The 23,109-nt window shown below is 38.7% G+C and overlaps 1 protein-coding gene and 2 long non-coding RNA genes across 4 annotated transcripts in view; 2 read left to right on the forward strand and 1 right to left on the reverse strand.

The window, feature by feature from the left end:
* The window catches only part of LOC309506541, a 44,565-nt gene that overhangs the window by 14,072 nt on the left and 7,384 nt on the right, over positions 1–23,109 (forward strand). The window lies entirely within an intron of this gene.
* LOC309506478 overlaps positions 1–23,109 on the forward strand; it is a 32,074-nt gene that overhangs the window by 3,032 nt on the left and 5,933 nt on the right. The window lies entirely within an intron of this gene.
* Positions 6,290–18,876, reverse strand: LOC309506412 (uncharacterized protein). Of its 2 annotated transcripts, XM_082180341.1 has the most exons (5): positions 17,566–18,876; positions 17,229–17,387; positions 14,931–15,026; positions 14,754–14,798; positions 6,290–7,824 (listed from the first exon to the last, which is right to left on the reverse strand). In XM_082180341.1, exons 1-5 carry the CDS (start codon positions 17,707–17,709, stop codon positions 7,783–7,785), a joined length of 486 nt encoding a protein of 161 aa, XP_082036467.1. In that variant the 5' UTR covers positions 17,710–18,876; the 3' UTR covers positions 6,290–7,782. The 2 variants fall into 2 exon arrangements, with proteins under 2 accessions (XP_082036467.1, XP_082036468.1); XM_082180342.1 differs by lacking the exon at positions 6,290–7,824 and having other exon boundaries at positions 14,422–14,798; positions 17,566–18,870.

Consider the following 23,109-nt stretch of genomic DNA (forward strand, 5'->3'; position numbering starts at 1 on the left):
TATTTACTGCAAAATTCCTCAACTACACCATTAGCATACATATGAAATATACAATTTTTATAAAAAAAAATAATTAAAAAAACACATTAATGATGATCAAATTTAAATGAGTTGTTTCTGGATATTTTTGTAGATAATAGTTTTAGCCAGAAAGTGTAATTATCATATACTTCCAGCAGAGGCCCCATAGAGATCCATTCATTTTTCTGGATGTGACTTAGGCTATTGCTCTTATAACAGCTTTTTTTTATGAATTATATTTATTTAAACATTTTAAAATACATTAAATCAGTATTTTGTCAAAATAATTTTTTTGTTGTTGTTTGAGGTCTTTTGAAGTGTCTTGTTATTGCAATAATGCTATATAAATTTGCAATAATGTCACATAAGTTGCCACTAAAAGAAAATACTTCATTGCAATTACATATTATTTCAATAATCGAAATGTATAAAATGATTAACTTTAGAATAAGAAATTAATTTTTAAAAAGTAAAAGCAACTAGCAAACAAAAAGCTAGCAAAATGCAAACAGGCGGATAGGAATAGGAGTGAACAGGGCTCTAGACTAACTTTTTGCCTTGGTTGCACTGGTGCGCCTAACTTTTTTTATTTAGGTGCACCAGCACAAAATTTGCGTGCACCCACATTTTTCCTTGGCTCGCGTCACCTTTAACGCCACAATTTCAAGGTCACCTTTTTATCACGCTCTATAAACATTCATATATAATATGTAAGTGATTTTAAACAAGAATAAGGTTTAGGTAAGGTTTTTTTTTATGTGAAGCACAATTATACTGTATATAAAAATATTTTTTACAAAATAAAAAAAAGTTTAAAGTGCTTCACTGAGCTGCCAAACTAACAATTTTGAGTCACTCAGGCGTGGTAGGCTCTACCTCTGTCTCTGAGCCGGATGCCATCTCTGACGAAGGACCAGGGCTTGGCATCTTACCAGGGACTGGGGAGACTGGTGGCTGAAGAAGCTCCATGTCTGGGCTGTTGTCGGAGCATTGACCAGGGAGTAGGGTTTTAACGGTATTCCTACTCTTACCGATACTGCTTATCGATCCGGTACTTTAACTGTATTCTTATCGGTTCTTTTTGTTTTTTATATATATATATATATATATATATATATATATATATATATATATATATATATATATATATACATACATACATACATGCATACAATTAAACAAAGATACACATTATACTGTGTATAGGCCTACACAGTGCTTTAATTTCAGAAAGGTCCACTAACATTACTGTTCAGGTATGTTCTAAAAAGAAATCTAATAAAGTAATCAAATGTAAAATAACACTGCATAATTTATCATAAATAGATTAATGCTTATTAAAGCTGAAGTTATTCTTTCAACAGCTGTGAGTGATTTTTCTCTTGTTGTTTGAGTCGCAGTAATGGCGCAATCTTCAGCATGTTTATTAGACTGCGGCCCCTTTAAGACCGAGTGCAGATCTAATAGGCAACTGATGCACCATATTCTCCCAACTATTTCCATAACTACGTCCATTTAAGACATAAACTGTTTTTAGTGAATCTTCAAGCCGGTCATTTTGACATACTTTTGTGTACATTTGATCGTTTAGACGTGCACATGAAACCCAAAGTATAATTTGCTTGTCTCTGTCTGTTTCGGAGCGTGAACAGCATCTCTTGCGAACAGCATCTCTTGCGAACAGCATCTCTTGCGCAGATTTTTGTGCTTGTAATAGCTCTTTTAATTATTTAACGCGATCCGCAATTTAGCAACAGTAGCTAGACTGCATTTTACAACAATCACAGATTGTGCTGATTCTGTCGTTAAGTTTGAGTTTAAGGAGAAATGACAGTGTAATGCTGCGAAGGGAAGAAGTTGCGCTAGACAGAATGTGGCTATAGTTTAATGGTTTTACCTCAATATATTATTTTTTATAATCTTTGGAAGCCGAAATCTAAAATAAAGACTAATATCACACACCTTAAGTGGTAACCAGCAGGCTACGTTTGAATGTTTAATTCTGTCCTCCGTCGTCACTCATTAAGCAGGGCTGTAGTGTTGTGCGAGCTGTGGCACCGCGTGAGAGAAGAGTGTGAGTTCCGTCAAAGGAGAACAAACGCTTAGTTTGTGGAGAGCAGCGGATGCAAGGAGGTTAGATGCACTGGTGCGACCTAGGAAAAATTTTAGTCGCACCCTTACAAAATTTGGTCGCACTCTACACTGTAAAAAATTAAAAGTTAGTTCAACTAAAATTTTCAAGGCAACCGACTGCACAGAATTTTTGAGTTGAAGATATCAACTTAATTTTTTAAGTTTTGAAGAACTACAATTATTAAGTTGCGTCAGCTAAGTTTTTCAAGTTCTGACAACTAAGTTTTTTAATTTAAGTTACTGGAACTTTCAAGTCTGTAAAAGCTTACTATTTTGAGTTCAGATTGCCATCCCCTGTAATAACTTACTATTTTGAATTTAATTAAATCCTTCAGCAAATGTGTAAATCCCCAGCTGAAAAAGCCAAATTATCTGAACTTTCTGAATTATCTGAACTTTGAAATTAGCCAAAAATGCAAACATGCAGGCTATAACAGTAATGGTGAAACACAGCTTGCTTCTACTGAACAATCAATACCGTAGTCTCTTGACAGTAATATGACAGCTACACATAAAAGATTTGTTTTTAGTTCAAATAAAGCACTTGTGTCCAGAGCAAATAAGGCACATGTCAATAAGTTTGAGAAATCAAAAGGAACAACATAAAAACTATAAGGTGGTCTATGTGAAGACTTACAAAATATCCAAACATAAATGAACAGACATGATAAAATAAATCATGAAAAATGAATCACTGGTTTAACAGCTTGGTCTTGAAGCTCCGGACACGCTTTGAGCAATTGGTGGACATTTCCATGAAAATGTGCTGGATAGTTTCAAAGGTATACCTGATGTCTTTTGGGAACTCCATGTTGAGGGCATAAAGCAAGCCAAAAAGATACGCAAGCGCAGTTGGGGTGTCTGGGATGTCTTTCAGGACAATGGTTTCCTCCAACACAAGGGCAATATTAATGACTGCACTGTTAAAAATGTATTGTAATTTTACAAGAAATTCCTGGCAACTAATTGCAGTAAATTTACAGCAAGTAATATACAGGATTATTACTGTTTACGATTACAATAAAGTAATGTATTTATACAGCAGTGCTACTGTGATTATAGTAGCATAATTACAGTAAAATGATGTAATTTATTTCAATTTACTGTATATTTACTGCAACTCAGTTGCCAGGAATTTCCTGTATTTTTACAGGACAGAATTAAAAATTTTATATTGTATTTCAATGTACTGTATATATCCTGTTATTTGTAAATATTACAATACAATGCTGTAATTATCCGTATTAGGCAATTAAAACACAACAATGATATCTTTTTAATCTTTTATTAAAAACTGTTTTCTTAGGAGGGTGTAAACAGGTGCGTTGAGCCCGTATCTCTCCTCTGCTTTGCAGCCCGTCTGGGAGTTGATTCCACAAAAAGTTCTGAAAACCGAGAGAGAGGAAAAAAAGTTTTAAGTTTTCATATCTGTTAAATAATTACAAATACTGTGTAAAAAACAAAAGTAACCTATTCCTACTTTCTCATAAACGAAAATGATTTTGATGTATTTATTTAATATTAACAACTTAACTTAACATTTAGAATTACATTGGCTTTTACATTGTTTTTTGTAAATATATAATGTCATTGTATGCATGCACTGTATATTGAATGACGCTTTGGACAAAAGCATCTGCTAAATACCTTAACCACACTTCAAAATGTTTTATTTAATTAATTAATCAAAGTCGTAATGTTAAACTGATGTCCGTCAGACTCTTCTGTTTACACATAAATGTCCTGCATGGGAATATCAACTTAGAACATAGAACAGACACTTAAAGGGATAGTTCACTTTGAAATTAAATTTTGGTATGTTTTAGCTTACCTCAAGGGCCTCCAAGATGTAGGTGTCTTTTTTTCCACAGTAGTTTTAATTTTTATATTTTTAGGTCAAACCGTTCTTGTCTGTCAGTCATATAATGCAGGTCGATGGTCACTGTCTCAAAGAGCATGCACAGAGTCCAAATTAAAACAATTACCCATCGTCCAAATTAAACAATTCCCCATCGTAAGTACACATTGATGGCCCAAGACACGAAACGAGCGGTTTGTGTGAGAAAACGAACAGTATTTCGTTTTTACCTCTTGTACACAGCCACGTCCAAGTGATCTGAGAGCCCGGCCGGGTATAGATATATACACTAGAAGTCGCCTTGGCTACGGTTTCGTTCCAATGAACTGCAGTAGCCAAGGCGACATCTAGTGTATATATCTATACCCGCCCACGCTCTCAGATCATTTGGACGTGGCTGTGTACAAGAGGTAACAACGATATAAATACTGTTCGTTTTCTCACACAAACCGCTCGTTTCGTGTCTTGGGCCATCAATGTGTACTTACGATGGGGAATTGTTTAATTTGGACGACGGGGAATTGTTTTAATTTGGACTCTGTGCATGCTCTTTGAGACCGTGACCATAGACCTGCATTATATGACTGACAGACAAGAACAGTTTGACCTAAAAATATCAAAATTGAAACTACTGCGGAAAAAAAGACACCTACATCTTGGATGCCCTTGAGGTAAGCTAAAACATACCAAAATTTTATTTCAAAGTGAACTATCCCTTTAACAGTAATAGCTGGGTCTCCATCCAACTTTTTAATGCACATTTTAACCATTTGAAAAAGAAATCCTGACCTAGAAACGGATCAAATTCACAATATATTTACAATCAGAGTTATATTAATAAACACCCTGATGCTTCCGAGCTTTATAATGGCAGTGGATTGCAACATCAGTTTGAAGCTCAAAAAAGTGCATCTATCCATCATAAAAGTGCTTCACACAGTTCTGAGGGGTTAATAAAGGCCTTCAGAAGCAAAGCAATGAGTTTGTAAAGTTTTAAATATTAATATTTTTCTTACATGAAGTAAAATTACTAGCTTCCGGCCAAAAGAACAATAACATACAGATTTTACTCTTAAGCACAACTTATGCAACGTACTGCTGATATTTACACTACGCCATGACGCACTACGCTACTTCTGACGTCATAAGTTGCGTAAGTTGCACTTTCAATGCAAGTAGACTGTGTATGGCCGTAAGCTAGAATTTTACTTTGTGACGTGTTAAATATGGATATTTTTCTTACACAAACTCTTCGCTTCAGGAGGCCTATTTTAACCCCTCAGAGCCGCGTGGAGCTCTTTTATGATGGATAGATGCACTTTTTTGAGCTTCAAACTGATCCACTAACTCAGATTGTATTTGTCTGAAAGAATGGCTTGAAGGTAAGTAAATCATGGGGTAATTTTCATTTAAAAGTGAACTACCCTTTTAACAAAATAAGTGAAGAATATTTACATTTACATTTATTCATTTAGCTGACGCTTTTATCCAAAGCGACTTACAATTGCTATATATGTCAGAGGTCGCACGCCTCTGGAGCAACTAGGGGTTAACGGCCCATTCACACCGGCCGCCGAAGCGACGCCGAAGCGGCGCGGAACGGAGGCCGCTTCCTTTCGGCGCCCATGTTAACCTATGGTGTCGTTCACACCAGACGCGGAGCGCCGCGGCATGCCGCGGCCGGCCCGCGCCGTGGAGCGCCAGTTTCGGCGTCTGGTCTATTTTTTGCGCGAGCCGCGAGTGATTCGCGTCCATTCCGGCAGGAAGTCACACCAAGAAACACGAGACATCCGGTCAATTGTCAAAATAAAAGCAATTTTCAAATTAAAATACCGCGAGTGACAAATGCGATCATATTTCTGTATCTAAACAGACTAGAAAGATGAAAACAAACGGATTAATAAAAGAAGTGTACAAACTTCTTGGTTACAGAAACATGGTGTATTCATTTTATGAGGTTATTTACTTACCCATGATGTAAAAATAGCTCTGAATAAACAACAACTGAGCAGAAGCGCTTGTCGACCGCCGCGGAGAATACGCGTCTAGTGTGAACAGGCAGGCGCCGGACCGCGCGTGATTTTCCGTTCCGCGACGCTTCCGCATCCGGTGTGAACCAGGGGTAAGTGTCTTGCTCAGGGACACATTGGTGTCTCACAGTGGATTCGAACCCGGGTCTCTCACACCAAAGGCATGTGTCTTATCCATTGCGCCACCACCACCCCTATATATACCTTATATACCCAGCAGCTGTGGCAGAGGGCAAGGGAATAAAAAATGTAAACATTACCAAATGTATTACCAATTGCACAACAAATACCAATTACAAATCTATTATTATTTTAATATTCCATACAGTCTGCCAGGCAGCCACATATAATTTGAGACAAACAAAATGGTTAACTTGATTTTTATACTACTGATAATTTGCTGCCTTCTCTGAACACAAAGAGAGCAGTGAAAGCCTGTCCACAGAACCCAGGCTTAAAAATATTTAATGACGATGCTGGTTGGTTTAAGTTGCGCACGCGCAGTTTATTTTAGATAAAAACAGCTTACATGCCTGCTCTTTCACCCTGGTTGGCCAAGCACAAAGTAAAGTTATAACATCTGAACATACCAGATGCTATATTCAGCTTTTATCACAGTTAACGTTATAGCTAACTTACAGAATTAAATGAAGATACCAACATTGTAATTTAATTAAAGCCCATATTTCAATCTCGTTATTTGAAATATTAATTAAATTACAATCCTGGTATCTTCGTTAAATTCTGTAAGTTAAGTAATGTTATTCAGTGACCGTAAAATCTACAAGCTACGTTTATGCTAGTGTGCAAACCACGACTTCAAGACCCCCGATTACAAGACAGCAAAACAGAAGTCCTAATAACGTTACAACAGCCTGTCCGGTAGCAAGTGTAATCAATGCAATAATAACCTGAGCTAAGGAAGCTTACCGGGCTAACGTTAATGCTTATTTTTACAGTCTGGGATAACGTTATTTGAGCTATCGTCATTGTGGTGGTTTTCCATTAACGTTACGTTACAAGCTCAGCTCGACTCGATTCTACTCACCATGTTTGTTTTTCCATTGTGAATATCTAGTGTCTTGTACCTGATGTGGTAGCTTACCTTTTTCCTTATGGATTGAGCAAGACGCCGCCACTTCACCGGGGTCAGTTCAGGTTGTTTATACCGGGAGTGAGCGAGTCGAGTCGGGGCGAGTTGAGCTAACGTTATAGGGATCTAACGTGTCTAGCTAATGTCACTGAAATATACCAAACGAAAAATTGTGAATATCTCATACCTTTACACCTGCATGTGGTCCTTTTCCGTATGGATTGAGTAAGAAGACGCCACTTCACTGCGTCAGTTCAGGTTGTTTTCAGTCGACTCGGGGCGAACGTCACTGAAGCTAATGTCACTGAAATATACCAAACGAAACAATCAGCAGCACTCACTCAAATCAACGGATTTAATATATCCATATACTTATAAAATAGATTTCATGTTAACGTTTCATACCTGAGATGTGTTCTTCTTCCAAAAATGTTTGATTCTCCTGTACCGTTGGCCGCGCAATTTCAAAATTCAAACAGGAGTGATCCCACAATGCTATGCGGTGGCTGTAAAATAATGCTTCTACAGTGTAGTTACAATAAAATTACAGGAATGTCCATAAATTTCCCATCATGCATTTGCATTTACAATAAAAACATGAATACAACATGTTGTTGTAAAATCTATTGTAAAAATTACATCAATTGCTAACAGTGTGCGTCGTCATCATCATCAAGCACTGTGAGGACCTAGCCTGGGTTTCCCCATGCTGCCTTGAGCGCAGCGTGATTTTATTCACGCTGATAGGCAGCCTGGATACCATGGACCGGATTTTCGCCTCATTAGAATTAGAATTTCTTTATTGTCATTGTACACAAGATACAACAAAATTGCAGAGCTTCTGCATAAGGTGCATGGTACATAAAAATAAATAAATAAAATATACATAATACGAAGTGATGTACAATTAAAATATTTAAGCTTGACAAAGAATAAAGAAAAAGAACATAGAAAGAGTTACTTGTGTATATAAGAGTAATAATAATAATAATAATAATTAAAGCTGCAAGCAGCATTTATCGGGGTTCAAGCTGTTAAGGCCTTTAAGGCCTTTAAGAACAAAAGCATCAAAAGTTATTAAGTTTTATTTAGCAAGCATTTAACCACTGACATATATGATGGAAAAGACCATTTACAGCCAATACAGGCAGTTTACCATAGGAAATATATGGTTTTCAAAGCTTTTTGACAGTTATAGCACCTTTTTGCCTGAGTCTTCTTACAGTCTTGCCTGATCTCCACCACTTTTATTAGTAGTACTCAAAGTGTGCCCATATATATGTGTCAAATTTGTTGTAAATATGTTATTTTGATAAGGAGTTTAGACAATTATATTCAGTGGCGTAACAAGCCAACACCGGGCCCTTAAGTAGGATTATCAAGGCGGGCCCCTTGATGACGCAATTGATGACATTGATGACGCAATGTCCGCGAGTAAGCTACCATGAATAGGGCAGGATATGATCATACACAGCATATAAGAGATGAGATGACTAACAAAATCAGGAGGAGCCTACGCTCACCAAAAAACAAACAAACAAAAAAACACTGGTGACAGCGCACCATAACACATTGTTAGGCCTAGGTCCAAATACATAAAAAAGATGCTCTCTTACATTATAGCGGGATTTTCCGGGCTTTCCTATGTGCAACTGCAAAGTTGGTGATTAGATCAGGATTGTGCGCACGGGCATTCTCAATTGACCATTTGCAGGGAGTTTGATTGACAGGCGATCTGACTAATCATAATCCGCCATTTTGTCCCACAAAGCAGTCAGGAGAGTTAGTAGATTAACATTGGAGGATTTAAATTTGAAAAACAAAGTGTACTGACGTCTTAGCACTTTAAAACAACATTCCTTTTATGTTCATTCATGTTTATTTTAATGCTATAAATTAACTAGAAGGAAGAGATGATTGGTTCACGAGCAGCTTTAACTGAGCCTCGAGTCTACAGCGATCTGTCAGATCTGGATATTTTGGGGATATTTAATTTAATTTGATCAATCAATAAATTCCTCTTGAAACAAACTTTGTTGTATTATTTTAATTTAATACTGTGAAGTCACAAAACAGTATTTATTGTTTAAATGTCTCTAAAAAGTGACTACATTTGAAAGGTGAGACTTTTGCCGCTTTTCCATTACCAGTACCAGCTCAACTCGACTCGATTCGACTCGACTCGCTTTTCGCTCCGTTTTCCATTGCAGATAGTACCTCCACAATAGTACCTGGTCGTCATAGCGACGCCGCAGGAAACTGCTGTGACTTAATCTTCTACTCGAGATACATCCGCTGCCACACACACAGGACAAAGGAGGAAATCGAGTGTATGCTGTTTTTGGATGTTTTTGTTTTTGCTGTTTTTTATTCGGGATACTCCGTCTGGCGCGTGCAATGATGACGCAGTGAATAGTGACGATTCTCTCTGACCAGTCAGCAGTCTGCCGTGTTTTCACGTCACATTTTAGTATCGCCTCAGCTCGCTTAGAACCTCGCCGGAGGTGGTACGAAAAAAAGTACCTGGAAGCAGGTACAGGTACAACTTTTATACAGTGGAAAAAGTACACTGTGTTACACTGTGTAGTGGAAAAGCGCCATTTGTTTCATATCAAAAGTACTTGTCTGTCAGACGCGCAGTCTTCTCTCTGATCCGCAATGTATTTTTCACTGCGTGAGAACTTGGTGTGGTGTGAGAGTGGCGTCGCTTGTCAGACATAGCAACAGTAACTAAAGTGGGCGGGTCTTTGCGAATGGTCATTGACAGTATGGACGGGGATTCGCCAGTCCCAATTCAAAACAAATTCCATCACAATCCATCATTGTTCGTTTCAAACATGTGAGAGCATCAAAATGATCCATGGGTGAAATTGATTGGATTTAATTCATTTTTTTGTCAGTTCCTATCATAATTTTAACATTTTGGTGTTATTGTTTAGCTATTTACCTATGTTTTCAAATTTTCATTGTTTTTTTGTTGTTGTCTCGATCGGACTAACGGCTTTGAAGATAAACACAATTTTTTAAAGCTCTAAATGACACTTACAAAAACCATAAGGCGAAACCTGTCATGTTTGGTATTGTTGGACTCGGCAAGGATTCAGGAGTCTTAGGAGGTCACTCCTGTGAAAAAACACTGGCATTGTGTCAATGACGTATACTGAGTTTTTTGAGATACACCAATGTTCTCATAGACTATCATGGCACCCTGGACAAAGACACTGCGTGCCAATTTTCAGTAGACTAACAGTTGGGTGCGCTTATAGCTATTTTCATGAATTTTTTCACTGTTATAGCGCCAACAATTGGCCAATTGTCACAATTTTTTTCATGTCAACTCAGATTGAGCTTATGAACATGTGTCCCAAGTTTAGCGAAAATATCTCTTTCCGCTCACAAGTTATAACCATTTTATAGTGCCACCAAGTGGACAATTGTCATGATTTTTTTTCACATGACCTCAGATTGAGCTGATGAACATGTGTCCCAAGTTTTGCGAAAATATCTCTTTCCGTTCACAATTTATAACCGTTTTAGTAAAAGTGGCCCTGGTGCCGTCAAATATTTTGGTTCCCCTTATCGACCGTTAATTAAAATTTTGAATTATTTGGATGATTATTGATTGTCAGACTCCAGAGAATATTCCTGCAGTGGTTTGGTTCCGATCGGGCCAAAAACCTAGGAGAAGTTCGCAAAAATAGGTTTTTCAAAAAAATGCAATTTACTCGAAATTGGCGCCTGAAGGGCGAGCAAATCGGAGATAGCCATTTTGTCCGGCTTGAGCCAAGGATTCCAACGATATAAGACACTTGATCCTGGGACAAACGGTCTAAGAGTTATGAGCGATTTAGTACTTTTGGTTGCTGTAGCGCCACCTATGGGCCAATTGGGGTCATACTCTGATAGGTTGTCCCCAAATTGAGGCCTACCATCTGGCCAGGTTTCACGTCTCTAGGCCTTACGGTTTGTCCTGCACGATGCGTTTTACGAATCCTTACAATTACAATAGGGTTTCAGCATTTCATGCTTGAACCCCTAATAAGAATGAAGGCTTTTTGCCAGTTATAGCGCCACCTATGGTCCGATCTCCATGAAACTCTGCATGCTTCCTCACCATGTTCTGACACATACGCTCATCAATTTTTGTGAAGTTCTGAGTTTTCATTTGGGATTTATAGGCTTTTTAGTGTATTTTGCCACGCCCCTTTTCTAAATGACCCTGTTACAGCCACCCAAATGCAAAAGTTCAACTTTTTTTCGATAATTATTGATCTAGAGAGTCCAGAGAATTGTCCTAGACTGGTTTGGTTCCGATCGGGCCAAAAACCAGGGACTAGTTCGCAAAAGTAGGTTTTGGACAAAATCCGACATAGCAGAAAATTTTCCCTGCTTACATCCAAATCGGAGATAGCCATTTTGTCCGGCTTGAGCCAAGGATTCCAACGTTATAAGACACTTGATCCTGGGACAAACGGTCTAAGAGTTATGAGCGATTTAGTACTTTTGGTTGCTGTAGCGCCACCTATGGGCCAATTGGGGTCATACTCTGATAGGTTGTCCCCAAATTGAGGCCTACCATCTGGCCAGGTTTCACGTCTCTAGGCCTTACGGTTTGTCCTGCACGATGCGTTTTACGAATCCTTACAATTACAATAGGGTTTCAGCATTTCATGCTTGAACCCCTAATAATAATAAGCCACAGTTTGTCAAAATGATTAATGCCCTAATATGAGGTAGACTTCTGACTCTGAATGAGAATATAAAAAACATTGCACAAAAAGTGAAGATATTTCACAGAAATACAAGACTGTACTAGTGTTGTCACGATACTAGAATTTCTAACTTCGATACGATACCTTGAAAAATATCGATATTCGATTCCACGGAGAAAAAAACTGCCACAATATTAAGGGGGTATTGTTTTTTTATTTAAAGCTAAATATAACAAGACTTAGTCTAGAACATGACAATGAGGTATATTTTACATGAACAAAAATGTCCTGAGGTAGTGCACTGGTTCAAAAGCATAAATGCTGGTTAATACATTAACGTTATTTGATGAACAGATTTAAACGCAAACGTGCATCACACGCGAAACACTGCTCACTGGATCGACATGAAGTTAAGTCACCTTTATTTATATAGTGGTTTTAACAATACAGATTGTGTCAAAGCACTTAACTTAAAGCACTTTTCAGTTAAAGGCATATCATTATTGAATTGAGAGATGTCATTGTCTAGCTCAGTTTAGTTTAATTAGTATCCGTGTAATCAAATTGATGATAATCGCTAATGAAGGCAAATTGCAGAATTAAATAATACTTTTTTTTAATAAAGTTAAATAAGCACAAGTTAATTTACATTTGACCACAGTTAAAATATTCACTTGTCTAAGATTCCTCAGTCAGATTATATTAACTTTAAGAATTACGGTGAAAAAACGAGACGACACACACTCATATCAACAACAATACTAGGCCATCTTGGTTAATGTTTCAGAAATGTTAAAATGAGAAGAGTTACCAACCTCTCAATTATTTATATAGATCCCGGGTGTCGGTCTTTCAGGTGCTTTGATATATTAGATACCTAACGCTTTTTTCAGGTTTGAACACGCGAGGCACACAGCACTCATCACACAGAACGAGCAGTGCGCTGCGTTTGTTATGTTGCTAGGCAACCACTGAAACAGCTGTCCTGTCAGTCAAGTAAACGTCAAATCAGCCTTTTATTAACATTTATTTACTTTCTGTTAACATAGTGGTAGTTACGGTTCGTGAAGTCGTTAAGCTCCTGGTAACCCGCGAGAGCACCAAGTTTATCCTCCATCATCGCACTCTCCGGCATTCAAGCAACTAGCTTTCATCACTAAAACGGAGGCCCGCGAGGCGCAGCAAGCGCATAAACAGCGCGCAGAACGCTCGCTGGAAACCAATTGAAAATAGGTGCCTCTCACTGCAAAAAACGCGTCAGGTGTGATCGGCCCCATTCACTTCACTTTTGCTATTTAATCAGAGCGAATGAGACGAGTGCGCGTGTGGTGTTTGTCAACACGCCTTTGGAGAGAAGTGAAAGTGACAGCTCGGCTAGTATCGATACTACGGGAAATTAGTATTGGTACCGTTCAGATATTTCAGTATCGATATTTATCGAAATATCAATATTTTTTGACAACACTAGACTGTACTAGACTGAAGGTATAAAGAAATGGAGATTGCACAGAAATATGATACATAAATACACATATTGTGCTGAGTAAAATGTCAGTGCATCCGAGTGTTCAGTGCATATGTGTGTTCAGTGTAATTATAGCTCTGGGGAAAAAGCTGTCCTTGAGTCTATTTGTCCTTGACTTAAGGCATCTGTAGCGCCTACCAGAGGGCAGCAGTTTAAACAGGTGGGAACCAGGGTGAGAGTGGTCTTTTCCAATGTTCTGGGCTCTGTTGAGGCAGCGGGAGTTATAAAGGTCCTTCAGGGAGGGAAGAGGACAGCCAATGATCCTCTGTGCAGTGTTAATGATCCGCTGTATTCCCTTTCTCTCTGCCTCAGTACAGCTACAGTACCATACTGAGATACAGTATGTCAGCAGGCTCTTCACTGCAGAGCGATAGAAGGTCTCCAGCAGCTTCTCCTTTAGGTTGGTCTTCTTTAACACTCTCAAGAAGTGAAGGCGCTGCTGTGCCTTCTTGATGATTCCTGTGGTGTTGGCTGACCATTTGAGGTCTGCTGAGATGGTTGTGCCAAGGAATTTGAATGTTTGAACCCTCTCTACACAGTCTCCATTGATGTAGAGGGGAGCGGGGTCTGCCCTGTGCCTTCTAAAGTTGAGGATGATTTCCTTTGTTTTGGTTGTATTTAGTGTCAGGTTATTGGATGAACACCACTCTGACAATCTCAGGATCTCATTTCTATAGGCAGCCTCGTCCCCCTTTGAAATTATACCCACCACTGTAGTATCATCTGCGAATTTGATGATGTTGTTCTGGTGATGGACTGGGCGGCAGTCATGCGTACAGAGAGAGTACAGAATTGGTCTCAGCACGCACCCTTGAGGGGAGCCAGTGCTGAGCGTGCGCGTGGAAGAGAAATGGGGACCGAGTTTAACAGTCTGAGGGCGGTCCGTCAGGAAGTTCCTGATCCAATTACAGGTGAGTAAAGGAAAGCCCAGATCTGTGAGTTTGCTGAAGAGGATGTCCGGTATGATAGTATTAAAAAAAAAGCGAGGGGACCAATCACAGAATGGGGAGGGAGCATCAAGACGATGACGACGTCTATGCGACACACCAAAGCAGTTTGTTTATATCTATGGATCCAACATGGCATCAGACGCGAAGTTACCTTTCGATGCAGCCTTAGATAGTGTTCTAAGTAGTTTAGACCGCAAGTTTATTTTGTCTTCTTCCTCGTCGAATTTCTGTCGCTCTACATACGTCATCTGGTATAATTGAAACGATTGGCTATGAGCTACGTACAGGCGCATTTGATAGACATTCGTAGCGCCCAAAAAACGGCTCTGGGCATTCGTAAACCACGCCTCAAATACGAGAAAATGAACATGTGGTTCCCAGACCACGTTTCAATGAGAAAGAGGTCTGACGTTAGCCAGGCTAGTGAGGACCCCCATCTTGATGCCTTTCATCTGTTTGTCATCTGCATCAGTTGCCTGACAAAACAAAAACACCACTGAAATAATGTCCTGTAGAAAACTTGTCAATAAAGAGTGATGTCTATTTGTGTATGGCCTCTTTGCTATACAACACTACTAAAAGCTGAATTTCTTCCAAGCTGCACTCACCAGGCATCTAGAGAAAAGCTTCTCAGTATTCTCCCACAGAAATATGGGAAGACCTTCCACAGCTGCCTGTCTGCGATGACTTGTGATGTCAGATGTCTGTTTTGGAAGAATATAAAGACAAACAAATACTTTTGTTTAGCTCTGTGAAATGTACTTGTGCATGTGCACTTGTGCTTGTACTTGTTCCATTTGTATTCCCATCTCTATAATTGTGCATGTAGGCAGATAAAATAATTGCAGGCTCTGTTAGTTTGTCTTTTAAGGATAAGTTCACTATTTTGCACTTTGAGCCCCCTTTCTGGGTTATCTTGGATGAAATAGAGTGTTTGACGAACACTCAACGAACACCACTAACCAATCGGTGAGTTGCACATCTTTGAAAACGAACGTTTAGGGTTGATTTAAAGACAGGTTTGTGAATGCATGTAGCTAGCCATTCTGAAGCATGGCAGGGCCGATTCTAAATCAGCCAAAAGCTCAAGACTGGACCAATAGTCAAAATTCTGGTGTCAAACACTCTATTTCATCAATCCAGAGAGGGGGCTCAAAGTGCAAAACCATGAACGTATCCTTTAAATATTACTATATTAAATAGTCAATCAAGATGGAACTCGCTCACCAATGTAGCTGATGCAAAAAAAAAGAATTAAGTTATATTACATCTAGGGATGCACCGATACCACTTTTTCCAGACCGAGACCGAGTCCGATACCGATACTTTAATTTTTTGTACTCGCCGATACCGTAACCGATACCTGTATTTAAAATTTTCAATTAATTTTTAATTCATGCATTTGTAATTTTTTTAGAGCCTGCGTGCTCGAAACGTAACATTCGCTATGCGATAGTTGTCTTGAAAATAAATATTTTTGATAATTTTGGAGCTTAGGTGTTGCCGACTTTATATTTTATTCTTTACAGTAATGAATATGCAGTGCATTAAATATATAGTTGATGAACAAATTAAGTTTAAATTTAATAAACAACTAATATGATTGATATGCTTTTGGTTTCTCTACCAATACATAAAAAAAATTACAAATGCATGAATTAAAAATTAATTGAAAATTTTAAATACAGGTATCGGTTACGGTATCGGCGAGTACAAAAAATTAAAGTATCGGTATCGGACTCGGTCTCGGTCTGGAAAAAGTGGTATCGGTGCATCCCTAGATGTAATATAACTTAATTCTTTTTTTTTGCATCAGCTACATTGGTGAGCGAGTTCCATCTTGATTGACTATTTAATATAGCTATTTAGTCAATTTAGTCAAGAGCAGTGAGTAATTTATTTGTCCTTTGTTTGATTAACATTAAAACACAGCAGCAGATTAATTAAACTGCTGCACCTTTAAGACCGAACGCACGGACCCCATTTGAATTATACCAGAGACAATTTACTGTCTACGTTCACTTGAGATATAACAGACTTTGTTTACTAGGATACTCGCCAACAGTGAAAAATGAATTCATCCATACAAGCGCAAGACGTGAAAGACTTCCATTCAGTATCGCGCGCTGTCTGAGGCGATGGTTTTCGGGGCGCGCGCTTTGGATGTTTGAAGTTCATGTAACTTCTTGACCTGCAAATGTCCTGTAATAATGTAGGCAACCACTCGTTAAACATAAATAAGGTAACACTTCATGTTTTACTTACATATACGATTTAGTTTTAATCCAAATAACACGTGCTGAGTGAACGATCAGCAATCAAGAGCATTCAACAGAAGTGCTCTCTCTCTCTCTCTCTCTCTCTCTCTCTCTCTCTCTCTCTCTCTCTCTCTCTCTCTCTGGTCAGTTAACGTTAATAATAAGCTACATGCCTCGTTTTACTTTCTTTGCCATTGACATCCGACTGAACTACAAACTTTCCACTGACGTCTGATGCGCTCGACCAGCTCGCGCGTCTGTGCCGCTTGCGCGCTCAATCCACTGCGTGTTTTTCTCTTATCAGCTCGCGCACCACAGGCGTTACTATATTCTGTTTAATATTTCACTAATAAGATATATTTACCTCATAGACAGCCTTCTTTTTTTATCACCATTATAATTTCTGTTGTCAGTGTTTCTTTGTCTGGACACAAACACCGTACACACGCTGCCTGGTATCGGTTGTTGGTATCGGGGCATTTTTACGAGTACGAGTAGATGAGCTCAGTATCGGCCCGATACCCGATACTGGTATCGGTATCGGTGCATCCCTAAGTGCAGAGTGCTAGCTTGGTAGTTCCTTCTTGATTAATGGTTTAAATATTAGTGGACAAACTGAAAAAAAGGCCTTTTAGTCAATATAACAACCTGTTTGTCAAGCATTTCCAAAAGGGTTTCCATCTCTCGACTGAAGGCGCCCTTCCTGGCATGATACAATTTCAGCAGACGAGGGGTGAACATCTCAAGGGCAGCTTTAAATGTTCCCATCAGGTCCTTGGTGGTCACACGAGTGAACTCTTGACAAATCTGAATGAAACAAATGCAATACAAATACAACAAGCTGATAGTGTGATTTCATTGTTATAATTAAGACTGCAAACTCAAAGCCATGATACAAATGAACCTACATACACTATTATGAAAAAACATAATACAAATATAAACAAATGCACCAAGTAAAAAAAAAAAAAAAAAGATGCCTTACCTGTTCTTCAAGAAATAGACCGGGCCACCTCTCCAGAACCTCTGAGACCATGGCCTCCATCTCTACAATCTCCATTCTCCTAAGGGAGAATGTGATGTCCATCTTCTGTCTGATGAACTCCATGTCCTTGTTTTTCTTCTTCATGGCTTCAACCAGGTAAGACCTCAGGTCTTCCTAGTCATCCTCAGTGTAGCTTTCAGGATGATCTGGTACATGGTTGACCTCACCTCGTTTAAAAAAAAAAAAATTAAGGAAAACCTTCCCTCCGCACCACCATCCCCATCATCATCATCATCATCATCTCTTCTTCGCCTGTTGACACCATGATCATCCGCCTCCTCCCTTCTTGATCTCCTGTTGACACCAACCTCATTACATCCAGCTTGACGTAGTTTTGATCTGTAGCTCCCCATTTTGTACTTTATGCTGGTTGTCCATCCTGCATATCCAGTACCAGGGATATCCAGGGATGTTTGTTGACAAGTTCAGCAGCAACAGAATCAAACTCATGTTTTTCAGGGTAGGCTTTCACAGAAAATATTTCTTGTGCCAACTTGTCCAAAATCTATTTTTTCACATCTCTGGTTACATGTAAACCCTTCCCTAATATTTCAAACGTGTCATTCCCCTTGCGGAGTATCAGTTCAACATCATATGAGAATTCTGCTACTGGGAATGGAGTGGGCCACTGTGAAACGTTCCTCCTATATGTCCACACAACTGAAGATAAGCTGTGGATTGAGTCTGGAGATCCAATGATGGCTATGTCAAGGGAGGAGATGGAGGATGACCGAGTTGGTGTTGGAGGTGGTGGTGATGGCGGCATGTCCTCATTGCTCCACAGAATATTCAAGACAGCCTTTTCTGAAGGTAACTCTTCTATGTCAATCAGGTTGCAAACTGCCTGGCCAAAGTCTGAGTCTTCATACTGTATACAGAATTCACCCACAAGTTCAAGTTTTTGACGCAGTTCATTGTACAGTTCCTCTAAAGTTTCAGGAGCTTTGGTCAGCCGAATCTTACGGACAGCCGAATCTTACGGACGAGTTTGGGATTTATGTGGACCAGAACAGCAAAGCCTGTGAGGACAAAAGAAGAACAGATATTTGCATGACACTTTAAACTGAAGCCATATACAGTCATGGCCAAAAGTATTGGCGCACCTCAAGAATTGTTGGTTTTTAAGCAAAATTCACACACTTTTGAAGGTTTTTTGATAAAATAACCAAACCAGGATATTTTCAATAGCTCAACACAACTGAAACAACAATTGGTTGGTCATATAAGTATGCGCGTGGAGAGTTTGTGCGTGCGCGCTGTAACGACAATGGGTAGAAAGCAACCACCAACTAATCTTCTTTTTGAATATTAATTCAAATTCTCTACTTCTCGATGACTGAGGGGGGAAGATTTGTTCAGAACGTCTCATGATCATCACCGGTCTGACTAATTGAAGGAGCCCCCGGCACTATCACATAACTGGTCAATGGCTAGCTTTGTGGCCTAATACGGACTGGTTAAGATAAAGACAGTGTCCGCACAGACCAGAGCCATAAGTCACCCATCCCGGTGCCAGAGAGTCTGCAAAAGACCCTTTAGAAGAAGAATCGACACCAGCAGATGTTACTGAAACCCCCGACTACATTCCTGAACACCTCCTCATTAAGACCTCTGAACAAACAGAGTTCTGTCTCTTCACCAGAGAACTGATTCTTATCAATAACTATACATAAAATCATTCAAGAACAATTTTCAATGGACTCATGATCAAACAATCATGCAACTACCTAATCCTGGGTTGTTTCCACCACTTATATGTATATTTTAATAAGATAATATGTTTTGATCCCATTTAATTCAGGTAATAGTTATTATATTAACTATTAGAAGGAGTGAATGAATGAAAGTGTGTACTGTTTCATATCAATGCTATCTTACGAACACAACTAGCAAGATGGCTTGAATGATATCGGTGTAATATGTTTTGATCTTCTTTTAATTAGAAATCATGTCTAAACTGTGGCCCCTGTTCTCTCTGTTAGTAAGGAGAGCACAGATAAGCATGATTTACGATCAGAACTGAAAAGAACGTCACCTCCTAAATTCAGCCAGTGTCTAATTGGCCAGAACTCATCCTGGAGGTTGGACAAAATTTTAGTTTAAAACCTTAGACCCAAAAACAAAGCTCTCTCTCTCGCTGCTCTCTCTCGCTGCTCTCTCTCGCTCTCTCTCTCGCTGCTCTCGAAGCTCTCTCTCTCTCTATAGGAACCATGTAAACGCGCAAACGAAATAACCCAAATCAAGATCTGAAGAACATGGGTTAAATAGCTTCATTCAAGCCATCATCATCTACTCTCAATTTCCTTTCTTTTCTTAGTTTCATTTCTTTTCCGTTGTGAGTGTCGGTTCTAAGTTAAGTTTTGCGACAAGATTTCGAGCCACGTTTCTTCTGCAAAGCCAGCTTCAAACAAAGACTCTCATTCCGCCAGCACACCACGTGACTGACCCCGTGATCCAGACATCAGGCACGAGGAGACCGAACGGACCGGGAAAACCCCTTTCACGCAACAAAAAGGGAATCCCCAAAAGCAAATACGCAAGTACCTCCATGCAGGCTAAAATCTTAACTGGTGTATTTATATAACTTTAATAACCTGCCTAAAACGATAGAAGGGTTAAATTAATGATTGATGGTTTGTTCAGGTCATGTCTAGTGTATATGAAATCGTGAGATTTCATCCTTTCACTCTTAAACCCACTCTTTCCTCACTCTATCCCTTTCTGCAACGAGTATGAATGTGTGTGTGTGTGCGTGTGTTTGTGTTAGATATTAGCTTTATGTGTTAGTAGTCTATATAATCAATAAAGTATTGTTTGTATTTAAAAGAGATTACTCGTGTGTGCTTATCAGATTTATTGTCTTGAACTTCGATTTAAGCTACCTATGCTGTTACCCTTAATTTACTTCGTAATTTATTGTTAGCTGGGGATTAATTCTTTCTTGACCAGGAAGATATTATATTTCCTAGAGTTAATACTTGTTTATGCTTTCTGTTCATTGGATGAACTGATAAAATGATCATACTATTGATTCTGCTACAGTAAATTCTGAAGATAATTAAAAATAATTAAAATATTAATTATTGGTCATATTCCGTTATGAATAATAATTAATAATATTTATACGTGGGCGTATAAACGCTACATTAAATTGGTGGAGAATGCGGGCAGTTTAACCTAAATTGTAAGCATATACGAAGTAATTATATTTTCATAGTTTGCGGAGAGATCCGAACCTCCGAGTCTGTGTGTATGACGTATGCAGCGAGCGCCGCGCGCCCTGTTTGAATGAATGTGAATACACAGAGAGAGCTGTTACTCTAGTCTAGGCTGCCTGCCTATTTTTATTTTATTTTAAACTGCAGTAAAATAACCCAAGATATAAGATCTCACACAATGATAAGGTAAGGATTGAGCGTGTCCCTCAATCTCTGAAATACTTTGATTATAGCTTACTGACGTCTGCGTGTTCCAGCGTCTTTCAAAGCTGTAACTTATGTGTGTTTGTAGCAGCCAGAGAGCTTAACGAAATTATACTGCAGTAATTAAAATAACCATGTAAAGGACGGATGAGCGTGTCCCTCGTCTAACGTTCCTTATTTATCTGATTGTCACTCAGTGCGTGTTCCACTGCAAGGACGAATATTCTCCTCACAGATTAGTCTTTATTTCTCAGGTTGTCCGTGCGTGTCCCACGGCAATCCCCGTGATAAACTATAAGCTTATCTGTGTCAGTTCAATTAATTCTCGCGTAAACACTGCGTATGTCCGAGTGTAGTTGAATAGGAATTATTTAAAGTTGTGTTCAAGTAAAGCTTGACGTTGAAACTTAACCAACAGTTAGGAACCCTGTTGTTTTTGTGTGCTCAGATAACATTGCACAGAGACGATCCGCCGAGATCGCTATTGTTCCATCTATTACAGCGCAAAGCTGCCCTTTAAAGTTAATCTCACTCTTAAACAACTGAGTGAAGCCCCACGTCGTAAAAACTACGAGTGGTGTCCTTTATTTGTATTTTTGAAATGCGCCGACATTTCACGTAATATGATCGACGTGCATATTCTTTGAACATTGTTGAAATGTGCCGACATTTCATGTAACATGCATTACTGTTTACAAACTGCAATTCACATGTTTGCCCACTAGCGTTGTTTTGTCGCCATAGTTACAATCGTGACACGGAAGTCTTAACCAACGCTTCCGGGGGAACTCTGACCCTCGCATGATCAGAGCCACAGCAAAGCCCTGACCACAGTGTAAACAAACCCTTTGGTGGCTAAGCTAGCTGCTAACCCTTGGCTAAGCTAACCTAACCTAGGCAGTTGTTTACAGTGAGGCCTATATGCTAAAGCCTTAAGCATTATTTACGTTTGTCATTTGTATTAACATCAGTGGTTAAATACAGTGTCTGTTTGAACAACGTTAAAGTGATTTAACCATTTAAACACCTTGATTTTTACACCTGTTGGTCTTTTCTTCTTTCTTATTTTACCTGTCTAATATTTTAATTACCCATATTTTCCGTGAAAAGGAAATTTCGTTTGCAATTATTAATTTCGTTTACCTGCATTTTACTTGAAAAAGAAAATACTGGTTTATGATTATTAATTGTCAAATTCTAATTTGATTTAAAAAAGGAAATTAAAATTGAAAATCTATTTTTCTAAACAGGTAATTTCTAATGATTTCTAGATTTATTTTTAATAAATCTAATTTTCATAATTTCTAAATTACTCTTTTAGATTTAATCACTTAAGGTGAATACGTTTTGAACTTTGAAAGTTAAGTAAACTTATTCAACCCACATTTCCCTATTTCAAATATTGTTAGACTCCTACTTGCTCATTTATTGTTATTGCGTTGTAACCTCCTTCTCAAGTTGTGGTTATAAACTTAACCATTCTATTTTACCCATTTACCTCTTTTTGTCGCTGTGGAGCGACACACCTGAGCCTCAATAGGAGATATTGGTATCTCACTACAAGTTTCAAATAAATCAGAGATAACCCTCTCTTTACAAAGCTTTATTTTTGAATGTTTAGTTGGTTGGCAACTATCAATTCTATACTTGTAGTTCGACAAAGGCTCCAGAGCCATTTGTGGATCCAATCTCCTTCCCTCCTTTCCTTCTTACATCCTTCCTGTTCTGTCCTGATTTCCCATCCTTCACATTTGTAGGAAACAAACCTGGAAGAACCATCAATCGAGTCTAAAGAAAGAGAAAGATAATTTTTCCAAAGAAAACAATTATTAGGTATTTGATTTGTAATCAAACCCTCTCTTGTTCTCCATACTCTCTCTGTCTTTGTAAACGCAATTTACAATTTAACATCTTATCCAAGATCAATTAACAGAGACCAGTGTTGAGCAACCGTCGCCTTCATAGCATCCCAGCTGTAAGCGGTCCAACTGACGGTGTGTGGTGTCAATCCTGTAAAACTCGGAAAAAGGTATCAGCATTATTATTGTATTATTTTTCCTTG

Source organism: Leuciscus leuciscus (assembly GCF_965113295.1).
Source record: "Leuciscus leuciscus genome assembly, chromosome: 9".
Lineage (NCBI taxonomy): Eukaryota > Metazoa > Chordata > Actinopteri > Cypriniformes > Leuciscidae > Leuciscus > Leuciscus leuciscus.